The sequence below is a fragment of the Haliaeetus albicilla genome, chromosome Z, assembly GCF_947461875.1.
Source record: "Haliaeetus albicilla chromosome Z, bHalAlb1.1, whole genome shotgun sequence".
Taxonomy (NCBI): Eukaryota; Metazoa; Chordata; class Aves; order Accipitriformes; family Accipitridae; genus Haliaeetus; species Haliaeetus albicilla.
This window is the reverse complement of record NC_091516.1, coordinates 40,606,491-40,627,203: the sequence shown is the minus strand read 5'-3', so window position 1 is coordinate 40,627,203 and position 20,713 is coordinate 40,606,491. Positions and strand designations below refer to the sequence as shown.

The following is a 20,713-nucleotide window of genomic DNA, read 5'->3' as shown; positions in this document are numbered from 1 at the left end:
TGTTTCCCGGAAGGACCAGGTGGGTGGAGATGTTGGTTAAAGGGGGAGTAAAAGAAACAAGGTTCTTATTTGGACCCAGGATATTGCATTCCAGTGTGTATATATTGCATCCCAACATGTAATCCAATGGACTCTCTCTGTATATATGAAAAAAGTTATCTGGGACAAAGCAAAGTTATTTTGGACAACGTGAGTGTTAGCTGTAACTTGTTGTTCCTCCTTTCAGCAGTATAATTTTTCAGGCATCAGTATAAGACCAGCATCTTGCTGCCACCGTCCCAAACAGACAGAGTATCTTCACTTGCACAGGTGGAAAAGATCTTTTGGGAGAGAGCAGGGAGAAGAGTAGCAGCCTAGCTGTAATCACTATTCTGAAATCTGTCAAATACTGGAAAAGTATATATTCTTCTACCTGGGGCAGAGATGCTGGCTGCCATACTGCGAGTGAGTCAGTGGGCAAATAAAACTGTGTATTCTGTCTGGCATTTTAAATGGGTCAGTGATGGATTTGTATTACCTGAGGAAATGAACTGGCTGACAAAGAGGCTTCTGCTTGCTGCCCAGCAAATGTCAAATATAGCAGGAAGCTTGGGGGAAGGGGAGCGATAGCTGGAGACAAAGGCGGTGTTAAAATAGCTAGGATGTCAGTGGAGCTCCTCAAATGAACGAGTGATTCTGAGGAGTAGGCTGGGAAAGCAGAACAATCTTTAGGCTTTGTTAATCAGCATTTTCTTGTGCTCCAGTAGGGTTTCAGCCGTGGATCCTGTTTTATAATTGGAGTCGTGCATGAGGTGGGTTTGGGCCTACATGAGATGATGTGCTGTTCTGCTCGGCTTTGTTTGCTGGTACAGAACATGACTTCCAGCGCTTTGGTTTTATAGGGTTAAATCCATTCCTCTGAATGCCCTTTTTCTTCCTCTCCACATGCTCTCTGCACGGGGTTAACCCTTTAAAGGAGTACCGCTGGAGCATATAAGATCTCAGGATGGACTAAGGGAGAGTGCTGCATCATTGAGGATGAAAGGCAGGCAGTGGGCTTTGACTTGCTTGGATCTGATCCATGCAACATTTCTTTGGTTCCTGACTGCCCTGTGAATTTCTCTTACTTAGAGAGTCTTGAATGTCCACCTAACTGGGAGCTGTATTATGAAAATGATCTTTGCCTGGAAGATTACTCCCCCCACCAGTCGAGTTCAGTCTCTGTCACTACTGCTATGACATAGGTCCAGCGTCTGCACTTAAGGAGGAACATGTGTCCAGCAAAGCATCTTCTCACATCCGTCTTTCAAGATGTCGATAATCTCTCTTTATTTTGCCTTCTTGAAGACATTTTTCAGGAGCAGTCACAAAGCAGAGCTTTGCCCTTGGCATTTGTGGTTTGTGAGTGCTAGTAACTTGATTTCCACCTCTGTGACTACACTGAGAGTGCCTGCTTGTGTTTCAAGAACCAGCTGTGTTGGCTGATCTAAGATCTCTTAAGATTAAAATTCTGTGACCCCTAAAATAATCCAGCAGTTCACGCATTCCCAGGGTTTAGCTCTGTCACCAGTTTGTAAGCTGTATTAGCTGCTGTAAAAGCACCATGCTCCTTGAAAACTAAGATTGGTCCTCTCTAAAGCATGACTGCAACTCGCCAGCTACAGCACTTAGCACTGTAAGTGACCATGGAGTAGAGCATGTAGATTGGGGCGAACGGCAAGATTACTTTTAAAGGCACTAAAGGCTGTGCAAGCCTGTTTTAGGGTTCATTTAAGGGCAGATGGCCATCAGGAGATAATCTCTTCTGTCTTCAGTCACAGCTTTGCTCTTTCCCACTTCAGTTCATGGTCTAGCAGGGTGTGTGGTTGAGTTTGTCATATCTGATTTGCCACTGGCAGGACCCCTTTATAACGGCTCTGACTTTTCTTGGCAAGAAAGAGATCTTTGCTGGGGTTATGCCAGCCTGAGGAGCCTGCTCCTCCCCCTGCTTTTTCCATGGTGAGGCTGGTAATGCATCCTTTGTGTAAAGAGCTCCTGGAAGATGTTATTTGCAATGCACGAGAAGGAATTAGGTTAGGTTGTTTCTCGAGTACCCAGGCAGAGTGGTGCCGTGTTCTTCAGCACCACCTACTGACATTTTCCTCTCCGAAGTCCATGTGCACTTCTCTTAACTCATAGGAACTGGATTTCTTGAGGTAATGAACAATACAGTCTTGGCTGGAAATCAGAAACCCCAGACCCACTGCTTTCAGTTGCATAATGCCATATGGGGAGCACTAAGGAGCAGGGCACAAAAGCCAGGTTGCTTGGCTCTGGTATCTGTTTTCCTACATTGCGCCAGCCCACTTGCCTGTTGAACACGTATGTCTATGCAGAATAGTGTTGAGAGGTTGGGTTGTGTCAATGAGGTGGATGACTTGGCTTGTTTCCTGTGAGCATCTAATATGGGAACCAACTAGCAGACCACATTTCTACTCTGTAGAGTTTTGCCCTATGCTGCTCCATTTTCCTCTTAAATCCTGGAATGATTTAAACAGATATTTTCTTTAAAGGTTTTGACTAGGAAAATGATTTAATGCTTTTTTGTGTGTGTGTTTTCATTTTCTTCTTCTTCTTCACCTTCTGGTAGGAAAGGAAACTAAGTTTATTCTTTGAAAAAAAGGAACCTATCTGATCAAAATTCCCCCCTTCCTAGTAAGATTGTTGTTGCATCTTCTTGTAACACATGGCCAAAGCACTATTATGTTTATTGACTCTGGTGAACCACAGGAAAACTTGACAAAACTGTCTTGTGTGTCTGTATTTGCACCTCCACAACTACTTTTGTGCAGTAAATTAAGTACCTGCCATACTTAATAAAGGAAAATGTCCTACTCTGACCATTTAGTTGTTCAGATTCTCACATATATTTGGAGTCTTTTTGATTTCTGTAGGGATTAATAACTTGCCATGAAAGTAATTCAGAAGATCAGAAAAACCCATCCTAATTTTGCTTGGAGCAAAAGCATTTAATATTCGAGAGCCTTCTCATAGGTGAAGTTCTTCATCCTAAGACTCAGTTGCCCATGCTCTGTATCACGTAATGCCTCACCGCTAACCTTTGGGAAGGAAAGACAAAAAAAGTCAGAATTATGCTTTGTGTGACACTGAATTTGTCTTTTAATCAAGTTGTGGCATTTTATTTGCAATCTGCTTTTATTTCACAAGTTTTGAAGTTTGAAAGTATCCTTCAGGCATTTAGGTGGCCTCCTCATTTATTTTTTTAAAAAGAACAGATATATATGTAGACTCCAGGAGCCCAAACAAAGAAGACATTATTTGTGAGAAATGGAAAAGGAGTCATCAGCATTTAGATAGCTTGAATAAATAAAGCCCCAGCTTGATGCTCTTTGTAGTTTGGTTACTTATATCTGAATTGTCTTTGTTGATTTGATTTCCTTGCAAGTAACACATGGGTGTAAGATCAAGTATTCCATCTTGGACTTTTGTCTTCCTTGCTAGGGAAGTTTGTGTTTTCTGCAGTGAGACAACTATTAGTTTGCTGTGTCTGCTTGAGGCTAGGGACTGCAGTCTTTTCCTCAAGATACCTCGCAGAAGCTGATATTTTGCTGCTGTCTGTGATTCTCCTTTCTTTCATACCTCCTTGTAAAGTCTATGGTATACCTTCATTCTGCTAGGGTCTTACAGTGAGATGGCTAATATGCATTAATGTTCAGTAACTGTGTTTTTATGTTTTTTTTGTGTTTGGGGTTTTTTTTCCATTTTTTGAAAAGTCATAATCTTGGAGAACCAGTTGAGCTGATAGCAATGTATCCATCATTTGGACCCATTTCAAGTCATTTATGTTTTTCTGTATTAAGTTCCCCCAAAGAAAAATAACCAGAAGTTCTGTGAATCCTTATTTTCTTCTTGAACTGAAAAACCCATCTATGCTTCTGGCCTCTCTTCCACAAGCTTTAAGAGTAATGTGGTTAATATTTCCTTTAAAATGCAGAAGATTTTGCAAGCTGTGCAGTAGCTTTACAGTGATGTATACTATGGTATCAGGTATGTTAAATGAATGCATGTATTCAGGGACATAAGTAAATAGAAACTGTATAGGGATCAACAAAGTTGGTCGTCCTGTTTTCCATCTCCCATGATGGGAGATTTCGGGAAAGTTTGGCATATAATGTACAAAGAATGTGTAATAGGAAGACCTCTTTTTGTGGAATCAGACCTGGAGCCCACTTCAGGTTCAAACAGTCTTCCAGGTGGCTGGATAAATACATTTTAGGAAGCAAATGAGTCCGTCTCTGCTCAATTTAGATCACTGTTTTTACTGTTGAGTTGTAACACACCTCTTACAGAAGTTCTTTCCTGAAAATATCTTACATTGTAATACGTATTTCCATGTAGGTCAACAGAAATATTAACTGGAAGAAATGGGCAACAGGATCACAGGTATCAGAAAATTTATTTTTCTCATGGGTCTAACTGTTGAGTTTCAAAATGTAATAAACAACCCCAAACTGGACATCAGTATGGAGATCTTGATAATAAAAGCTGTAACTGGTGATAAAATTTTACCATAAGTCCTTTACATGAAAATATGAACCACAAAGTAAGTATATTGGAGTGGACCATTGCAACCCAACCCACGGAGTTCTATCAAAATCCAGTTCAATCAAAAAAAAAAAAAAAGAGTGAAAAAAGAAATGACATTTCAATTTAGTTTATTTTGATACCAGCTTGGAGGAGTAACTCCACAGACAACCCTCAGAGGACCAAGAATCCCAGTGGCTTGACTGGAATTTGGTCACTGAAAAAGACCCATGAGTTGAGTAGGTTTGCCTGACACTAATTGAGAGGTGAATTCTTTGAATATTCTTTGAATTCCTCATTAATTATGGGTTGGGTTTTTTTTGTCATAAATGAAAATGAGACTGGCTTCCTCCAGGTAGAAGAGCCTTCAGGTTTCCAGTTTCTCAAACGTATAAATGTTTGCATTGCTCCTGTGATTTTTCTAGTTTAGTCCTAATTTTCCCTGTTGTGATCTTATGTTATAAAAAGTGTTTAAGACAAAAAGAAAAAGGGCAAGCCAAACCCAAACCCAAGGACATCTCAGCAGCAGCTCCATCATATGTGAGCTGAACATGGCCAGGAGCCCAGGTGGCATGGCTGGAAGTTCCTTGCCACAGCTGTAGGCACTGCTGCCTTGTAAAACCCAGGCTTCTCTGGCAGGGAAAAATGTCTGCGGTGTTACTTAAGGGAATTTTGAAAACTTGTCATGTCTGTAATTAGTTGCTTGTGAATCACATTGCTGTAGTGTTTGGTAGTTTATTTCTGGTAGGTTGATCTCCAACAGGAAGAAAAAGGCAGCAGGGAGATTAGATCAACACTGAAGCTTCCTGCATGTTCTGAAGGAAAAAGATTACTCGGGTGTGTATTCCAGCCTCTGCTAAGACATTTTGTTCATGCCAGTCTGCTTTGACCCAGCGTACCGCATGGAAGCCACTGGGGATCCCCATGGAGAGGCAGGTCAGGGCCTGGCAGCCAGGGCCTCTCCCAGTGCCCAAGCCTGGAGCAGGGCAGGCCCAGGGGCAGCCTCCACCCTGGGCACTGGGAACCTCCCTGGGGCCTGGTGGGGCTGTGGGCCTGCCGCTGGGCCTGGCTCGGCGGGGGGCCCAGGGCAGGGCGGCATTGCTGGGGCAGGGGCTGATGGCGCTAGGGCATGAAATGGGATCCTGGGCCATGGGGGAGCCCCAGGACGGCTGTTGAGGAAGAGTGAGGCCTGTGGGTGCCCTCAGGGCCCCGACATACACTGCATCTCCAGGGGAACTTTGTCCAGTTGAAAGGGGTTTGGGAGTGTTTCTGCTGGTGTGATGGGGTGTGTAACATCATAGAAGCGTAGAACCATTTAGGTTGGAAAAGACCTCTAAGATCATTGAGTCCAACCATAAACCTAATGCTGCCAAGTCCACCGTAAACCATGTCCCTAAGTGCCACATCTACGTGTTTTTTAAATACCTCCAGGGATGGCGACTGAACCACTTCCCTGGGCAGCCTGTTCCAGTGCTTGATAACCCTTTTGGTGAAGAAATTTCTTTCAGCTCCACCTTGGCACAAAGTAAAATTAAAGTTCTGTGTGCAACCTGTGTGTATGAGGTAGGGATGAAGATGCCTCTGATGATCTGACTGAAGGAAGGATTGGAGAACTGAAGATTTCTTTGGTTTACATGAGATGTTACTAATACTGAGCTGGAAGTTCACATAGTGTGTGTGGTCTGACTGACCTTTTCAGTTGTGGTTGTGCATGTGTGTATTCTTAACTTCTAGAAGCTCTGCTGACTCCATCTCAAAATATAACGGGAGGGTACTCAAACCACAGAAGCTCAATTTTGAGGTCAGTGCCTTGGGCTTCACAATTAATTTTGTATTTTGAAGCTTTAAACCAAACCTAAACATAATGATTTGTACTACTTTGGCTGCTGCCAAATTCTGTAATGACTGTTGTTCAACAAGCACAATTATCTTTTGTTTTGGATTTTTAAAAACCTAGAAATCTAATGCAACTGTGTCTCTGATGTTCTCACACATTTATGAGTGTAGAGGAGGATGTCAAAGACAATCTGAGACTTCACCTTAGGTCTTTAAAACTGTGGCTTTGAGAATCTTTTGCCCAATATTTCGGAAGCTTTCCCCTCATAAGGAAAATGACAAAACCTCCATATTAAGCATTAAAGCCAGATATTTTAAGAGGTTGTAAATGCAAATTAGTCAGAGAATGGCATTCTAATAATCTGTGTGGTGAGGTTAGCATTGCATTAGTAAGGGTATTTTAGAAGTCACATTATATGTAGGCAATGTGGTCTGAAGTGATTGGTTGTGAATATGTTAGAGGGCTTGTGGGATTTATGGATTCTTTTCATGGTGGTTGTGTTTGGTTGGTTGGGGTTTTTTTCCAGACTTCCTTTTCTGCTCTTGAGGATTTGGTAACTCCTCTCTCACTCCACCTCCATTCCCCTCTAAATTTTCTTATTGTGCTGTTTGAAATTTTAAAGGATTATGGAATGCATTGTTTTAGCTGGTCATGATGAAAACATGCAAATCTTGCTTTGTCTCCTTTGCTTGGGGTGTGTTTCTTGCCAGTGTATTAACATCTGCATTTGAAAATGCTCTTTGCTGGTGGGTAGATGGGTCTCTCTCAGTTTCATATCCCATGCAGACAAAAAAGATGAGAGAAAGACACACATTGTATTTCAGTTTTTTTGATATATAAGCTCAAACTAGCAGTTTGTGGTTTTCTTCACCTTTGTGCAATGCCCGATTTTTGAAGAATGTGGAAATGCTAGAGCAGAATTCCTTACAAAATGCTTCATCCTGCTTTCAGTGTGATGCATGGTGAAAACATCGAATTTAAGTCCATTCAGCTGTACCTGATGTTTGCTCCTCCTAACTGCAGTAAGATTAACTTCTTCTCTGACTTGGTGCTGACTTTGTGATACAGACCATGCTGAGATTCAAGCTGGAACCCATTAGAAAGTCTCGATCAGTTTTTGTAATCAGCAGCAATTAATGATCTCTCAACTCTTTCTTCTGATTTGCAGCAGAAGGGTACTGTTGGTTTAAGATTGTCTAGACAGCAGCCAGCATCCATGAGGATACCTTCTTCAAGGATCAGTGTATCATGACTGCTGGAGATGGGGATGGTGGTGGGTTTTACCTCTTGAAGCTGCCAAGATTATCTTTTTTCAGAACCTCAGGTTTGCTCTCCCTTTTGGTTTTCTATTTTGTAAGCTGGAGGAAGTTTCCAGAAGAGAAAGGAGCTTAAAGTGCTTTGTGGTGGTGTTTCTAAAGGGTCTGAAGTTTTCCGAGGGGGGGCATGAGTGGGGAAGAGCGAGATTTGTGTGTGTGTGTGTTGTTTTTCCTCTCTTCTACACAATGGAGCTTTCAGAGAACCTCTCTTAAAAGGCATAGCTACAGCCTTTGTGTGAAGGGTGTGTCTGCTGGCAGGGTTTGCTGATGCAGACAGGCTGGCTGGTGATTAACAAAGGTCATTAGACTTTGGAATCTGGCAGGGGAGTGGGGTGGTGTGTCTTCTGCGCCAAGCTGGAGGGCTCCCCAGTGCCCGGCAGGCTGGAGGCCCCTCGCCTACCCCCCCCCCCCGGACCACCCGCCCCCCCCGAGGCTCAGCTGTGTGTTGCCTCTGTCTGTAAGAGTAAGACAGCTTGGACCAGTGTCTTGACGCTGTAATGCTGTGTTTCTGGAATGAACCATCACATTTATCATCCATGGGACAGGGGAACCAACGCTAGGAGATGGTTGCAGGTGATCTGCTCAGGGGAAGAAGGTTCTGCCTTGGGCAGTGCAGGGTGACTGCAGCAACACGATTTGGGGGACAAGTCATGCAGGAGAAGGGGAGATGTGTTCTGGGGATGCTGATTTTTCAAGCATCACCCAAGGAGGAGGAGGAAAAAAGGGGGAAAAAAAGAAAAAGCCTGGTGTGCTTGAGATGAAGCTGAGATAAGTGAGGCCATGTTGTGCACAGGCGAGAAGCTCTGAGCCTCTGAGTGCAGGAGTTGTCTGAGCTAAAATGGCTGCTCCCAAAGCTCAGAGGACTAGGGCAGCTTAGTGAGTCTTAAAGCTTCAGTGACGCAGGGGCTCATATCTCTTGAAAGTGTGATAAACACATTCAGCAGAGCTGTGGCTTGTTTGGCTGAGATGAAAGGACTAAGCTTGGGGGATGGGTAGTGAAAACTGGATGATCTGCTTTTCTGTGAAGTGCTCTAAATGCAGGAGTCGTCTGCTCCATGGAAAAATTTGTTTTCAGGTCTAATGGACTGTGCTAAAGGAGACGTGGGGTGGGGCTTCACTCACTGCTGTAATTTGATCCAGAGCAGATAGCAACCTCTTCCACACAATTTGGTCTGGTGCTTGCACATAAAAGCTTGAGTATCTCGATTATTGTAACTTTGTTAGCTGAAAAGAAGCTGGTGCAGCGTCATTTTCTTTATTGGTGGTGGGGGAGAGTGGGGGGAGAGAAAGGACACAGTGCAGCCTGCACAGTAACGTAGGTAAATATGTGGAGAGCCTCTGTGCTTAGGCTGTCCAGAATTTGACTTGCTAGAAGTTTATTTTAGCAGGCTATCAGAAGAAGCATTATTTCATATAAAATCCCAATGCATTACCCTCACTTGTTTCTGTGCCTTAGTTTTTGGAGCCTTCTCCTCACTGTGGAAGTAGCTTCATACCCTACATACAATAAACACATGGAATTTTCAGTGCTTTGGGCTGCCCTTGTGAAATGCTCAGTTTATCATCCTTTCCCAGTGCAACACATGGATGCTTAAAGAAGTAATTCCTGTGTTAACATTGGAAGGTTGCTTTTGTGCCCAGGTACTGCATAGGGCAGGAGGGTCTAAGTCTTTGTGCTGCTTGTGCATTGTATCTCTTCTCCTTCATGATGGTGTGTAAACATACAACTGCATTGCAGGATTAATTGGTCACAAGCTGAACCACCATGCTTCATGTTACCCTTTTTTATATTGCTTTGTACTTCAAGGTATGCAGGGCTTTTGCATAAATCGAGGAAGTCATGAGTCTTTGTAACTCCTGTTTCCATTTTCAGTATTCCTATTCCTGTTGCTGTCCTTTTCTTCTCCAGCTCTCTCCAGCCCCCAGCCTGCTAACGCACAAAGGTCATGTCCCCAGAATAGACTAAAATGAAACTGTAAACATTTTATCAAAGATCAGAGATGCCCTTACAAAGCTTGGTGGAAGTAGAGCAGAGCAAAGCATTCTGCCTGGGGTTCATATAGCTGCATCTCACATTGTAGTTATGTCTAGGTTTCCATCAACGTCAGGACTGATAGGATGTTGAGTAGAAAGGCAAGTTTCTTCCTGTGAAGGCTTTTGATCTATGGTAGTGAATTAGACAGGACTTGGCAATTTCCAGGAAGGTTCGAAGCCACTGTCTTCCGATTGTGAATTTCAGTGCAAGACTGGGAGTAATGTACTGTTTCTCTAGCATATGGGTTGCAGTCTTCGAACAAGCAAACTTCTGAGCAACAGGCCTATCATGTGTAATGGTAAAGCCACGAGGACAAAGTCCATTGAATCAATAGTCACTTGTCAGAAAGTTGACTTTGTAGAGTTGAGTCAGCAACTTGTGAGCTACCTAGATAGGACTTTATGTGAATCTGAATTGATGCCTCTTAATGTGGTAAGCAAAGACTGACTTTTATGCCGCAGTATTTGTGGAATCTCTGGAAATGACTGAGTCATCATAAGCTTGGTATTTTCAGGATCTGTTACAATGGCATTACTGTAAAACATCTCTTTTTTCTCTCCTTCACCTGTTTTTCTTGCAGAGTTTCCTAATGTAAAAGATCATCCCTGAACCATGGAGGTGCTGCAGTGTGATGGGTGCGATTTTCGAGCTCCATCTTATGAAGACCTAAAAGCTCACATTCAGGATGTTCACACTGCTTTTCTGCAGCCAACTGATGTCTCTGAGGAAAGTCCTAGCCAGCCAAGGTCTGGTTCCATGAATGCTAGCAACCAGACCGAGGTTGAATTTTCATCTGTAAAGGATGAATTTACAATTGCAGATGAAATAGCAGGTAAATCTCAACTGGATTAATCTCAACTCTTAACGCCCTATTTTACATGTGGCTTATTTCAGTGTGTTTTAGTTTCTACTTTTAATGTGATTTTAAAAACTCGCGTTATCTTTATTGCTGTGTCAGCAAAGCAGATGTCTAGCTTCAGCCATATTGGTTCTGACCACGGCTTTTTGTGTACATGCAAGCATGAAGGATGGTTTTATTTCCCAGCTGCTTTTCATGTAGTTCTTCATATTGCTTTTGGGTTTTCAGATTTTCATGGTTGTTCTTTGCTACCATGAACCACCTTAAAATTTTCAAGTTTATTAGTGTACTAGCTTTCTTTTTTTCCTCAAGAAGATTATTTTGGAAATTACCTATCCCAGACTGTGCACCACGGTCATATATATGGAGAAATTGTGCATAATGGTCATTTTTCTGACCATTGCCAGATATGTAGGTCTCACCATAAATAAATGAGGGAATCCTGGTGTGATTATTATCTATTCAGGATGCGGTTGCATTCTTATGCATACAGGGTGGGTGGAGAAAAAAAGCTTCTTTATTTCATTTTATTTATTTACATATACACCTTAATTCTCATTTTAGGGCAAAATGCAACAAGTCAGATGGGGACTGGAAGTTACTATAGCCAGAGCCAGACTTTCTATGGTCAGCACATGGCTCCAAATCCTAAACCAACCAACAAGTTTTTCCAGTGCAAGTTCTGTGTGCGTTACTTCCGTTCCAAAAACCTCCTCATAGAGCACACAAGGAAGGTTCATGGAGCACAGGCTGGGGGGAGCTCAGTGGGGCCACCAACTGCTGGTTCCTTAAATTACAACATCATGATGCATGAAGGGTTTGGCAAAGTTTTCAGTTGCCAGTTCTGCACCTACAAGTCACCCAGGCGTGCAAGGATTATTAAGCACCAGAAAATGTATCACAAAAACAACCTGAAAGAGAGTTCAACTCCTCCTACTGCTGCTGCTGCTATGTCTGAATCAACGTCTGCTTCTGTGCCAGTGCAGGAACCCTGCAAGGAACTGCCTGCAGAAGTGGTAGAGCGGAGCATTTTGGAATCCATGGTCAAGCCCCTGACAAAGTCTAGGGGCAACTTTTGCTGTGAATGGTGCAGCTACCAGACACCTCGAAGGGAGCGCTGGTGTGACCACATGATGAAGAAGCACCGCAGCATGGTAAAAATACTGTCAAGCCTGAGGCAGCAACAAGACGGAACCGGTGCACCTGATGTACAGAGTAAAACTGCCCAGAATCCCTCTCCAAACTCCAATTATATATCCATGAATACAACAGGACGTGAGATGTCAAATGCTAATGTCTCAAACTTCAGGAGCTCTGTAGGCAATTCCCTTATCAGGCCCAACTCTTCCACATCTTCCAAGTTTTCTTCTGTGTCTTACCCTCAAATGAAGCCTAAGTCACCTCACAACTCGGGCATGGTTAATTTGTCTGACAGATCCCGCTATGGAATTGCTGATATGACGAATTCTTCTGCTGACCTGGAAACAAGCAGTATGCTAAATGACTCCAGCTCAGATGAAGAGCTAAATGAAATGGACAGCGAGAATGGCTTGAACTCCATGGATCACCAGACCTCAGGAATGTCTGCAGAGCAGCTGATGGGATCTGATGGCAACAAACTATTGGAAACAAAGGGAATTCCCTTTAGAAGGTATATGAACAGGTTCCAGTGTCCTTTTTGCCCTTTCCTGACAATGCACCGCCGAAGCATTTCCCGTCACATTGAGAACATTCACCTGTCTGGGAAGACAGCTGTGTACAAGTGTGATGAATGCCCTTTCACCTGCAAGAGTTCGTTAAAGCTTGGTGCCCACAAGCAATGTCACACAGGAACAGCATCAGACTGGGACACTATGAACTCTCAGACTGAAAGCATTGCCTCTTCTTTGAATGACAGCACAGTGTCTTACGAGAGTGGAAATATAAATGGCAGGAAGTCAACTGGGATGATGGAACCTGTGCAGCCACAGCAGCAACAGCAGCAACAGTCACCCCAGCCCCATTCACAGCATCCATACAAGTGCACAATGTGCAATTATTCCACCACAACTTTGAAAGGCCTCAGAGTTCATCAGCAGCACAAGCATTCGTTCTGTGACAACTTGCCAAAATATGATGGACCGCCATCGAACGTACCACAAGAGAGTGAAGCAGATGCTCACCCCTCTTCCAGCACAGTGAAGAAGAGCCAGACCTCCATCCTTGGGCTCTCATCTAAAAATAACTTTGTTGCAAAAGCCCCTCGGAAGGTGTCAAATGACTTCCCTCTAGATCTCTCTCCAGTGAAAAAGAGAACTAGAATTGATGAAATAGCAAGCAACCTGCAGAGCAAAATCAACCAAAACAAACAGCAAGAAGATGCTGTGATTAATGTAGAGGATGATGAGGAAGAGGAGGAGGACAATGAGGTGGAGATCGAAGTGGAGTTAGACAGAGAAGAAGAGCAAACGGAACCAATGATAGAGGTTTCCAGTTCTTATGCAGCCCAGCAAATGTGGGGCAGAGAGGCTAATGATTCCCAGAAGGAGACAAACTTTAGAAGCATGCAGCATGACTACAATTCCACCAATGGAGCAGAGATTGAGCTCACTTTATCTGAAGATGAGGAAGATTATTACTCTTCTGTCAGCATGAAGGACCATCAGAGCCCTAATGCCTCTGTTCTGGGGAGCCAGTCAAACATGTATGGTACTGATCAGAACAATGAGAATTCAGAGTTTAATGACTCTGGCAGGCTTTACTATTGTAAACACTGTGATTTCAGCAACAAATCTGCCAGGAGCGTTAGCACCCACTACCAGCGAATGCATCCTTATATTAAATTCAGCTTTAGGTATATCCTGGATCCCAATGATCACAGTGCAGTATACCGGTGTCTTGAGTGTTATATTGACTACACAAATTTTGAAGACCTGCAGCAGCATTATGGAGAGCATCATCCTGAAGCTATGAATGTACTGAACTTTGATCATTCTGATTTGATCTACCGCTGCCGCTTCTGCTCTTATACAAGCCCAAATGTTAGAAGCCTGATGCCACATTACCAAAGAATGCATCCCACAGTGAAAATTAACAATGCAATGATATTTTCAAGCTACGTTGTTGAGCAGCAAGAAGGGCTGAACACAGAGTCTCAGACACTGAGAGAGATCTTGAATTCTGCTCCAAAAACTATGGCAACCTCCACCCCCGTGGCTCGTGGGGCTGGTGTGCCAGCTGGTTTCAACAAAAGTGCCGCCAAGAGTTTTAGTTCTGAATGTGAAAATCAGAAGGAACCTTCAGTCAATACTGTGGTTGTTTATGACTGTGATGTGTGTTCATTTGCAAGCCCTAACATGCATTCAGTTCTTGTGCATTACCAGAAAAAACACCCTGAAGAAAAAGCATCGTATTTCAGAATTCAGAAGACTATGCGTGTAGTCTCGGTTGACAGGGGCTCTGCCCTGGCTCAGATGTCTTTTGAGTTGGGGACACCCGTCTCCCCAAAATTGTCCAACTTGGCTTCTCAACCTCCACCCCCACCACCCCCAGACCTTGCTACTGAACTCTACTATTGCAAACACTGTTCATACAGCAACCGCTCAGTTGTGGGAGTGCTTGTCCACTACCAGAAAAGGCACCCAGAGATAAAGGTCACTGCCAAATATATCAGACAGGCACCCCCCACCGCAGCAATGATGAGGGCTGGTGAGTTGCCACCTGGTATTCAGAGGCCACCAGTGTCAATGCAGCAGTTGAGCCGGGGTGGATCTGAGACCTCTGTGAATCCTCCCGAGAATGAAATGTTCTTCTGCCAACACTGTGATTATGGAAATAGGACTGTGAAAGGTGTGCTCATTCATTATCAAAAGAAGCATCGTGACTTCAAAGCTAATGCAGATGTGATTAGGCAGCATACAGCCACCATTAGAAGCCTTTGTGATCGCAGCCAGAAGAAATCAACTGGCAGCGTGCCTGCTCACACCTCCAGCACTGAACGGGACAAGTCAAAGCTGAGAGCCCTCAAATGCAGGCAGTGTAGCTACACATCACCTTACTTCTATGCATTGAGGAAGCATATTAAGAAAGACCATCCGAATCTGAAGGCCACGGTCACATCCATTCTGAGATGGGCATTTCTGGATGGCTTGATAGAAGCTGGTTATCACTGTGAATGGTGCATTTATTCACACACAGAGCCAAGTGGTTTGCTTGTGCATTACCAAAGGAGACATCCCGAGCATTACGTTGACTATACCTATATGGCAACTAAACTCTGGGCAGGTCCCGATCCTTCCCCTCCTGCCCTAGTGATGCCAACAGAGATAAAGACCTATAAATGCAGAGACTGCATTTTTGAAGCATCTTCCATTTGGGATATTACTAATCACTACCAAGCATTTCACCCTTGGGCCATGAATGGAGATGAATCTGTGTTGTTAGATATCATTAAGGAGAAAGATGCTGCTGAGAAATCCATCCCACAGCCTGATGAAGCTGGGGCCAGGATGGATTCTGAGGACCAGATAACAACATCACAGATGGATCAGGATGCAGAGTGTGCAGAAGATCCCAGCCTTTCCCAGGAAAAAACTGTCCAGCTGGCTTCTGCAAACCCTGCTATCTCCTCCACTCCATATCAGTGTACAGTTTGCCAGTCCGAGTACAACAACTTGCATGGTCTCCTGACACATTATGGCAAAAAGCATCCTGGCATGAAGGTGAAAGCTGCGGACTTTGCTCAGGATATAGACATTAACCCAGGGGCTGTATATAAATGCAGGCATTGCCCATACATTAATACACGTATTCATGGCGTTCTCACACACTACCAGAAACGGCACCCATCAGTAAAGGTCACTGCTGAAGACTTTGTGCATGATGTGGAGCAGTCGAATGATATTGCTCAGAATGATGTGGAAGAGACAAGTAGGATTTTTAAGCAAGGTTATGGTGCTTATCGGTGCAAACTCTGCCCTTACACACATGGAACACTTGAGAAGCTGAAAATTCACTATGAGAAATACCACAATCAACCTGAATTTGATGTTTTTGCCCAGTCACCACCAAAAGTGTCTGCATCAGTGGAGCCAGACATGGTGACTGAAATCAAGGCCTCCCCAGAAATTGCTGCTGAGGATGTTGGAGAAGTCTCTGTGCCAGCACCTCATTTCTCCAGTTCTCATTTAGTGTCTCACACTGTTTTCCGGTGTCAGCTCTGCAAATACTTTTGTTCCACCCGGAAGGGGATAGCTAGGCACTACCGCATCAAACATAACAATGTCCGAGCACAGCCAGAGGGCAAGAACAACCTCTTCAAATGTGCTTTGTGTTCATACACCAACCCCATCCGCAAAGGGCTTGCAGCACACTACCAGAAAAGACATGACATTGACGCTTACTACACTCACTGCTTAGCAGCCTCCAGGACGGTAAGCGACAAACCCAATAAAGTGATCATTCCATCTCCTCCCAAGGATGACACTCCTCAGTTAAGTGAGGAGCTGAGGAGGGCTGTAGAGAAGAAGAAATGCTCGCTTTGTTCCTTCCAGTCCTTCAGCAAAAAGGGTATTGTGTCCCACTACATGAAGCGTCACCCTGGTGTTTTTCCCAAGAAGCAGCATGCGAGCAAGCTGGGGGGTTACTTCACTGCAGTGTATGCCGATGAGCATGAAAAGCCAACTGCAGCTGAGGAGAGGAATGACTTTGAAAAGCCTGAGGTGGAGACTGAGGCTCAGGAAATTGAGTGGCTTCCCTTCAGGTGCATAAAATGTTTCAAGCTGTCCTTCAGCACAGCAGAGCTGCTGTGCATGCATTACACTGACCACCACAGCAAGGATTTGAAGAGGGACTTTACCATACTGGGAAGTGGCACCCGCTCTCAGAACCCTGTCTACCAGTGCAAGCACTGTGATACGAAATTGCATAGCACGGCAGAGCTGACCGCACACTTGAATGGTCACAACGAGGAGTTCCAGAAGCGTGCCAAACGTCAGGAGAGGAGGAAGCAGCTTTTGAGCAAGCAGAAATATGCAGATGGTGCTTTTGCAGATTTCAAGCAAGAAAGGGTAAGGATTTGTGTGTCTGGTCTCTTTCCCTGCTTTCTATTCCCTGCTCCCCACTCCCTGCCAGGGAGCCCACTAATGCCCACTTGCATGTTCTCTGTGACAGCCAAATGACCACAGGCTAATGAATGAGTCAGCGTGCCACTGAGCTCCATAAGTCAATTACACATTCTGCTTTAATTTCCTCATCCATCCTCCACATCTCCCTAGGTTCTGTAGGAAGCCCTGCTCCTTCCTACTGCTTCCTTCAGTATCTTCTTTCCTTCCTCCCACCCTTCTGGAAGGCCATCTGTATCTGACAGTTACTTGTTCTTTTGTGGCAAGGCTGCCATATACTTCTTTGCAGATTCTTTACAAAATGTCCCATCCCCCTCTTCCATGTACCTCTGAATAACACATCAGTTTCCTTCTCAACCTTCTGTCTCTCTCAGTACTTTCTCTGATTAAACACTCAATATTAACATGATGGTGACTGAAGCTTTGGGCAAGTACCTCATAACCAGAAGGCCAAATTGTGCTCCTTTTCTTGCCAGCTTAGCCCCTTCCTTCTGCTTCAGTTTGAAATATACTTGCTGTGGAAAAGCTCCACATGGCTGTTGGGGAAGTCGTGGTGTTATGGAAGAGCACAGCTTCAGGCCAAACTGAATGGTCTTCTAGAGGACCAGTGTTGCACAGAAACTGAAGGTTTCTGCTGCACAGGTATCTTGTCCACTTATTCTGGAGGCATTAATAGACATCAGCGAAAATCAACCTTGCAGTTCTGCAAAACAGGACATGTGTACATCAAGCATAATTTCCCTTCAGGTGTAAAATCTGTTCTGTGTTCCTAGAAATGAGGTAACAAAGCATACTTCAGTGGTTTATGTTTATGTACTCAAACAGGCTTTTGGACACTTGGAAGACGTTTCTAAACTTAAGGAGAGAAAGGTGGTTGGCTACAAATGCAAATTTTGCGTGGAAGTCCATCCAACACTTCGAGCCATCTGTAATCACCTTCGCAAGCATGTCCAGTATGGGAATGTCTCTTCTGTGTCAGCTACAGTAAAGGTAAGAATTTTTAAAAGGTGACTGAAGTTGACTGCAACTTCTTGCATTGTTTCAAATAAAGGACTGGTTGAAAATCTATGGAGGGCTCTTGTGAAATTGCATGGGTTTTGAACTGGGTATTCCAGTTCAGCATGATGTTTTAATCTAACACTATGTTTCTGAAGTACATTTGGTTTATTTTAAGATGTTTTAACTTCTTTCCACTCTTAATCCAGGGGCACGAAGACTATTTAATTCTCATTTCTTCTCAGCCACAGAGGAGTTGATGTCGTTGATGACCGAAAGACTTGGTTTATGAGCAGGAGGTTTTCTCTCAGCTATTCTGGGCTACTTTTCTGCTTAGTTAAACCCTAAAGGAGCTGCTCGTTTTCTTTTTTTCTTTAAATTTTTTTTTTTTTCCAAGAAGAGGAAGTATGCACATGCAAATGTGCAAAGTTGCTTGTGGTTCACCTTTCCACATGAAATTTGCACGCTGGCTCCAAACAAAACATTCAACGGCCGGCTGTTGGTCCCATTCAGGTGATTAGGTGTAACTGTGTTGTTCTTTTCTCCCTGTGAAAAGGGATGCCTTCTAGGACATCTCCAAGGATAGGCCATGCTCCACAGCCCCATCTCCAGGATATCGGCAAGGGTACTGAAAGTGCAACAAGGCTGTGGGAACTAGCTGTGTATTCTTCCATGCTGCAGTGAGCTCTTGGCAAAGACTCCTGCTGGCTGACTTAAGGGTGCTTCTTTCAGACATTGTCTGCTTGTGAGGAAGCCAAATCCTTCATAGCCTAACTCATGCTATCTGAGAGAGCTTTCATTGCCCTGCCACTGACCTTCCTTTACCTTACCTGGTACTACTGACAGATTCAGATGCTTCCCTCCTAATAGACCATTTCCTCTTCTCCTTGCTTCTCAAGTGAAGTATATGTAGGGTCAGTGCTTTCTTCGAGCAAATAGAAATTTTGCAGCAGGGAGCAAAAGCTGAAATCCATAGCCTAAAGAAAGTGATGGAAATAGTCTTACAAATTATTAAAGTTGCAGCAAAAATGCATGCTTTGGTTAGAAAAGGGAAAGGCAAGGCAAGGCAAGGCAAAGGCCAAGGAAGGGCAAGGGATTTAAAAAAAAGGACTTTTTCTGTTTGCTTTTTATTTTTAAAAAGGATTCTAGGGTCTTAGTGTACCGGCTTCTTTCTTGTGAATTTGACACTGATAGACAAAGTCTGCTGCAGACTAGACTACTGTATTAGTCTGTAGTGTAGTTACACTGTAAGCTAGAGCAAAATAAACTAATATGTACTTGCTCTATACCTTACTAATGTTTATCTGATCAAGACTATTGAAAGATAGTTGATTTGGTTTCTTGTATTTTTGCATTATCTGACACAATTTTGATCAAGGGAGTGAGATTCTTTTTCTACATATGCAAGTATGTATATAATAGATATAATTATGGTTTTCCCTCCCATGAGTAGGCCCTTTTTTCAGAAAGCCATTGATTTGGAGTTTGTGTAGGGATATAGTTAGAAAAATAATGCAGTGGGAAACCTAGGCATTTTAATGAACACATGAGAAAGACTGAGGGGCAGAAGGGAGAGAGAATTGATGGCTTTGGGGGGGTATGTGTTTTTTAGCAGGAAGCTGAAGATCCTTCAAACACAACTTTGATGGAGGGTTGTGAGGGAGCCAAAGACCCTGGCATTGTGGAATTTACAGAAGCTGAATCTGGAGCATCCTTGGAAGATGATACCAGGCCTGGGGGCTACCACTGCAGCCAGTGTGACCGGGTTTTGATGTCTATGCAGGGTCTGCGATCTCACGAGAGGAGTCATTTGGCTCTGGCCATGTTTACCCGGGAAGACAAGTACAGCTGCCAGTATTGCTCCTTTGTCTCTGCTTTCAGGCACAAGTAAGTTGTGGCTTTTATTTTTGTTTTCAAAAGAAGCACAAACTAGCACTACTGTTTTGTAGGTTGACATTGAAGAAGAGTGCACTCAACTTGATCTTGAGCAACACTTTTCTCAGCATTTAGGTATTTTCCATGCTGCAAAATCTTGGCCATTACGAGTAGCTATTTATAAAAAGTTGCATCTTTATATTTTCTTGAGTTTATTTAAGCTCTTTTTTTGTGTGTGTAGGGAAAAAGCATGCAAGCAAAAGAATAAGACTTCTTTCAGTAGGCAAACAGTGAAGCCCACCACTTACGCAACCTTGTCAAATGCGTAAGACTTAACAAGCCAAGAAGAGGAGAGAAAAGTATTTGCCATGTTAATCTTTCATATATAAGGAACTTCTGCTGCATATAACTACCTTGTTTATAATTACTACAACTCTAACTGTCATAAAATTACCTTAAAATTAATTTTTTTTCTTTTCTTAATTATGGTATGCTATTTCAGTCTACAAATATTTCAAGTTCACACCAGTCTGGTATACTAGTGACTCCCTCAGCCTGTTTTTTTGTCTGAAGTAGCATGTGAAAAATACGTAGTTATCATCAATAGTCACGTTTCTTATGATTTGTTTCCCTAAGGTTGACTTTCTTTAAGCTGGGTAGTTTTTAAAAGTATCTTAATCATAATCATATATATAAGGCATGCCCCCCAAAAATGGGGCTTGTGGGGTATTTTCCACTGGCATCTTGGACTGACTCACCGGTACATGTCTTCTCCAATTTCTGGGGAGAGAGCTGCTTATTTACTGTTTTAACAAAAGAAGAGAGATCCAGGTACTTATTTGATGTAGGCATTCATAGCACTGTCAGTAGCGCTCTTAAATTTGTTGAATTGTTTTGCAATCACTGTTTTGCAGTCAAATGCATGTAGGAGAGGAAGTGTGATAAAAAGCATTTTTTAACTCCTTATGTTAAAAAGCAAGATTTTGGCTAGTGTCACAGCATTGCAAATTGATGCCATAGTTTGGTCTGTCTTGTTGAAAAGGTCCGTGGGATTGAGCAGCCAACAATAAGAAAGGGACCAGGGGAAGGATGGGTACTACTGGGTAGATCCCACCCTGCTTTGCCAAGGCT

The 20,713-nt window shown here is 43.4% G+C and overlaps 1 protein-coding gene across 7 annotated transcripts in view; it reads left to right on the top strand.

The window, feature by feature from the left end:
* Positions 1–20,713, top strand: part of ZNF462 (zinc finger protein 462) — a 96,427-nt gene that overhangs the window by 29,766 nt on the left and 45,948 nt on the right. For 5 of the 7 annotated variants that reach the window (XM_069776729.1, XM_069776730.1, XM_069776731.1 and 2 more), the window contains 4 exons: positions 10,332–10,583; positions 11,175–16,657; positions 17,537–17,701; positions 19,320–19,594. In XM_069776729.1, the coding sequence (XP_069632830.1) occupies positions 10,364–10,583; positions 11,175–16,657; positions 17,537–17,701; positions 19,320–19,594 (6,143 nt within the window). In that variant the 5' untranslated portion in view covers positions 10,332–10,363. The remainder of the gene's footprint in view (positions 1–10,331; positions 10,584–11,174; positions 16,658–17,536; positions 17,702–19,319; positions 19,595–20,713) is intronic. The other 2 variants (XM_069776733.1, XM_069776732.1) reach the window with 1 other exon arrangement.